Here is a 4,997-nt window from a genome sequence, read left to right on the forward strand (position 1 = left end):
GCGGGAAAGGGGTGGAAGGCCTGCAGTCCCTCCGTGAGATCTGCCCCTGCACCATCAGCCACCCTGTCCCTCAGCCCACCAACAACGCCATCCCTCTGGCTGTCGCAGCTGCCTCTGCCCCGCCTCTGCCTTCAGTGTCCCTGGTGCAGGTACCCAAAAACTGGCCAGAGCCGCTCTTCTGCCATGAGAAGATGCTTCCTTGGCTGGGCAGTTGGTCGCAGCCTGCTATTAAAGCCTGCATCTTGTTAGGTCTGTTGCCGCTGCAACAACTCTAACAAACTCTAAATTGGTACTTGGATTTCTCCCATCTAGGAGCAATAGGACGGTTGTGCCTTGGAGGTGGTGGGAGATGGGACTTTGAGGTGTTCGTGTTCATTACACTACCTCTGCTGCTCCTATTGCTTTATCTTGCCTGGCATAAGCATCTGCTAGTCCTCATGAGGTGAAAGGAAAGGGGACAATTTGCACACGAACGTGGTAGGATGGGCTTCCTTGAGGGTCAAGGAGATGGGGAGTGGAGGCACCAAGCCGGGTGAGCAGGGAAGCTTGGATGAGGATCAAAACCACCAGCCCAAAGATTACACGGTGCCATGAATATGAAAAGTAGACACATCGGGAGGAGGGCATTAAGCTGCTTTATTCATTGCTCAATTAACTTTAATGGGTTCACTTAACACTGAGGCACTAGTTATTATTTTGGTGCCTTTGATGAAAACACTTTGTGGGAAACAGCTAATTAATGCCTTTTATTTTTTTTTCCTTTTTCCATGCAAGCCTCTCTTGCAGCAGAACAATTGTCCCTGAGGTTTAAGTAACATCTCAGGGCCATGGCAGGATGCTGGAGTCTCGCTGGGGCAGCTCCTTACATCGTTCCAGCCGGTGGGTTCTCATCTAGAGGTTGCCCATCACCCAAGATGGACACATCTCCTTGGTAACTACCTAAGCACCCTGTCCCTTTTCACCACCTGGTTTCCAAGCCCTGGGCCCCACAAGGTGTGCCTTCACTGGGATGTCACAGGGAGAACTGGGAGTGGTTTATTTGCACTTTGTCTACAAAGCAAGTACCACAGCTACGCCAACAAACATCGATTTTTTTCTATTCTGTTGCCAAAGGTTTTTATCTCTGCCCTGTTATTTCCTCGGGGCTCACCTCCTGAAGCCCATGATCAAGGCTATTACAGCATGGGTTTGCTGTGGCTGAAGTCAGCATGGGGTCTTCCAACGCTGCCCATGGGAGCTGGAGCAGGTCCTTGTGCAGCTGACCATGAGCTGCGGGATTAAGCACGGGCAGAGATGAAAAGGAGACTTGGAGAAGGATGTGGGTCGCAATAGTCTGCTGGTTTGAAAGCCCGGCCAGTAATGCATTATTTGATGCTGCAAACGGGAGCTCTTGCCCATTTTTTTTTTGTTCTAATTACATGCTGAATAACAACCAAACCCCTCTGTACTTAATTTTGATTATTTAACTGTCCCTATATGAAATTTGCATCTATATCTGGGTTGCTTAGCTTTGCCCAGGCAGGGATCATCAGGTTTGTTCCTATTCAAACAGGTTTCTGTCCCCCAGCAAGGGCGAGCATCGCTCTGGTTCGCAATGTCTGTCATCAAACCTCCCTGGCCATCGGTATTTCTTCTGACACCAGGCATTTCCCTGAATATCCCAGCTGGAAAAGTCGGGTCCCATACTGCGGTCTGTCCCTGGATCAGGAGGGGAACAAACGCACCTGCACTGGGTTTATATCAGTGCGAATGTTCACAGCTGTTTTCTGGGAAGAGCACCCAGACAGCAAGATTGCATGGGAATTTTGGGCAGCCTCAGGAGCAGCGCCCACATCAGCCCCTACCTGCTGATTTAAGCATCCAGACTCCCACGGCCGGCTATAATTTCTTTAAAAATACACGAGAGCTATGCAAAGATGCTCCCTCCTGTGGCCCCAGCACCCCGTCGCAGCTGTGACCAAGGGCACCCCCCGCCCCAGGCTGGCAGGTCTCCAGCCCGGACCCCTCAGCCAGGGGGTGCCATTGTCCCCTGGGCAGGGGGGTACCATTGCCTGCCAGCTGCTCCTGCTTCTGCTGGGCAACTTTCTGGGTGAGACCCCCCCCATGCCCCCCAAACCATAAAGGGGTTCGTGGAGAGTTTGCCGAACCGCTGTGACTTGGAAAATCACTGGGGAGCAACGTGAGGGGGAAAAAAACCCAAGAGCAGGCAAAGTGAATGTGCTGCCTCAGCATTTTCTAAATGCTAGGGTTTGGCTTTTTCATGTTGAAACAGCACCATTTTTGTCCTGAAACAGAGCCAAATGTAAGCAATAATTACAAAAAAGAAGAGGGAAAAAAAAACCCAACTCAAGGTTTCACCCTGCCCGACCTTCCCTGGCAAAGGGCAGGGGGTGAGCTGGGACAGCGGGGCGCTGGGGGCCTGGGATGGGGATGGGATGGGGTGGAATGGGGTGGGATGGGATGGGGCCATCCTGCCCTTGCCCTGAGCCCCGGCCCCTGCGGTGGGTAGGCAGGCAGGCTTGGATGTGGTGAGGGGCTAGGGCAAAGAGGAGCCTTGTGGGAGATTTTTAGTTCTTTCCTCCCTCTTTCCCCACTCCCTGGTGTTGGTAAAAATCAGAAAAAGTAAACCAAGAAATGCTGGAAGTTTCCAGTAAAGGCAGGGCAGCTGACCCGCCGTGGGGCTGGATGTGATCCGGCCAAAAAATGCCAAATTTGGGTTTGTTTTTTTTTTCTTTTCCCCAAAGAAAACTTGACCTCTCCTTTGAAAAGAAACCCTGAAGCTCACAGGAAAATTTGCTACCCACGGTTTCAGACAGCTTGACTTTCAGAAAAAAATGTTGCCCCCTCCACTCTGAAAAATGTGTTTAAATCAGAGCCCAGTTTTCCCGTCAAAAAGGTGATTTTTTTTTTCTCCCACCACCTGATTTTTCTCTCACCTGCTTGTCACCAATGGGTTACAAACAGCAGGTCCAGTGACATGGAGAGAAAAGATTTCTCTAAGAAACTCCTTTCTCCCTCCTGGTACATCCAGTAAGTGCAACGCCCCTATGTACCCCATACCAGCCCAAGGAGGTATTTTTGCTCCAGAAAACAGCCACAGACATGGAACAAGCAGCTATGCAGCAATTTCATAGAAAGATCTAATGGGAGAAAAAGGAAAAATTTCTCAAGGATGGGATCAGACAAAAATAGCCACCAGGCAAGTGTAGAGAGCAGCCAGGCCAAGCAAATTCCTGGGATGCTTCTTCCTCGCTCCCCACTTGGTTCCAAGCAGCCAAGTGCCTGCCAGAAGCGGTCCCAGCCCACGGGATGGCAGTCGGACACGTCAGGCTGGGCTGCGACGCCAGCCGCTTCCCTACCTGCCTGCTCCTGTAACTAACGTGCCCGAATCAGGGGGAGAAAGGATGGGACAGTAGCAAAAAAAAAAAAAAGAGAAGAAAAGGAAAAAGAAAACCCACTGAGGAAAAGAAAACTTAGGCATCATTTTGTGTGCATTGCCCTCTGGCAAGCCTGTGTAGTTGGAGCTCCTGTATGGCTTGATATACACTCGGGGCAAGTGTTTTAAAATGAAGATCCGTGACAATATTTAATGGATTATATATTATCTGCCTATGCTTGTCTCCAAATCTACAACAGCAGCCTGTCATCTGCTGCTTATTTGCTTCTGAAAAACGAACGGGGCAGGGTAAGGGTGACAGAAAGCGAGATTTTAGTAGAGGAAAAGGTTGGGGCGAACCTTAGAGATTAACACAGAAAATATGTGGCCCTCTGAAGTTCAGACCAAGCTGTCCCATCAAACCTATTCAAGGTAGGAATCTGCCAAAAACATTTCAGTCCCCTCGCGCTTTTACAGAAGGGCTATGTGATCATTCCCCGCCGGGAGGAAAAAAAAATAGACTATTAGGTTTTTAGATGCTTTTTTAAAAGTTCCATTAAAGCACTGTTAAATGCCCGGGGTGGTTGCATCCCCCTCCCAAGCCCCACCAGGATTCCTTGCCGGGAAGCTGCCACCGCTCCTTACCTTTCTTGGAAGCCACCGGCTTTTGCCGGACTTTGCCATTTTGCTGGCTGGAGACCTGGGTGAGGGAGAAGAGGCAGAAGAGCAGGCAGGCTCCCCGGAGCACCATGCCGCTGCCGTCCGGTGCCGAGCGGAGGTGGAATGGCTCCGCTCTGCCCTCAGACAGCCGGCTTAACACCGGCTTGAATCAGAAATGGCTGTCCCAAAAAGCCGCCCGCTGAGCCCCCGCCAGAGGCAGCCTCCCGGCCCCGGGGGGGGCTCAGGCAGCTCCGGCCAAGGCTGAAAACATCCCAGCGGGTTTCCAGTTCTTAGCACGCTGCTTGTTTTTATTTAAAAAAAAAAAAAAAAAAAAGAGAAGGGAATGAATCTACTGAAAGCCTGCTAAGCTAAACATAAGGAAAGGCGGTGGAATGATTTCCTATGGATTTTAGCAAAATGCCACGGGTTTGATCTCATGCGCCAGCAATGGCAACGACGATGTGAGGTGTGAAACAGGGTTTGGGTGGCCGAAGGAATAGAGGGGGGCCAGCCTGCCCAGGCAGCACCGCAGAGGAGATGCCCGAGAGGGATGCTGTGTGCACCGGCAGCAGCGGAGGGAGCATGCGGGGGGCCGGGCCCCCCCACCACGGCGTGATACAGGGCCCTGCGTGGACATTTCTGCTTTATCCTCACTGCAAGGGCCTGCTGCAGCCCCCCAGCCCAAGCGCAGCTGTGGGGAGGAGAGCAGAGCACCTTTTTTTTTTCCTAGAGCAGTCCTTGCCCAAAGTGGAGGCCAGCTCTTACACCTCAAAAAACCAGCTCCACCATGACCTCGGCAGGGTCGTTCTGCCATCGCTGCCTCTCCATGGCAGACGAGACCAGCACCTCATGCCACCTCTTCCCAGCTCTGCATGGGGTCCCCTCTGGAGGGTGACCCTCCCTGGGGGGACGGGAGGCAGGTGCCGGGCTGCCCTGCCTGCTGCGGGCAGAGCCATCCCAT

At 52.1% G+C, this 4,997-nt stretch overlaps 1 protein-coding gene across 1 annotated transcript in view; it reads right to left on the bottom strand.

Moving 5' to 3' along the window:
* The window catches only part of CLEC3B (C-type lectin domain family 3 member B), an 11,497-nt gene extending 7,191 nt beyond the window's left edge, over window positions 1-4,306 (bottom strand). Inside the window, exon 1 of the mRNA XM_009635740.2 lies at window positions 4,022-4,306. Within this exon, the coding sequence (XP_009634035.1) occupies window positions 4,022-4,127 (106 nt within the window). The 5' untranslated portion in view covers window positions 4,128-4,306. The remainder of the gene's footprint in view (window positions 1-4,021) is intronic.
* Between the last annotated feature and the right edge of the window lie 691 nt (window positions 4,307-4,997).

Source organism: Egretta garzetta, unplaced genomic scaffold (assembly GCF_000687185.1).
Source record: "Egretta garzetta isolate BGI_Z169 unplaced genomic scaffold, ASM68718v1 scaffold583, whole genome shotgun sequence".
Classification (NCBI taxonomy): domain Eukaryota; kingdom Metazoa; phylum Chordata; class Aves; order Pelecaniformes; family Ardeidae; genus Egretta; species Egretta garzetta.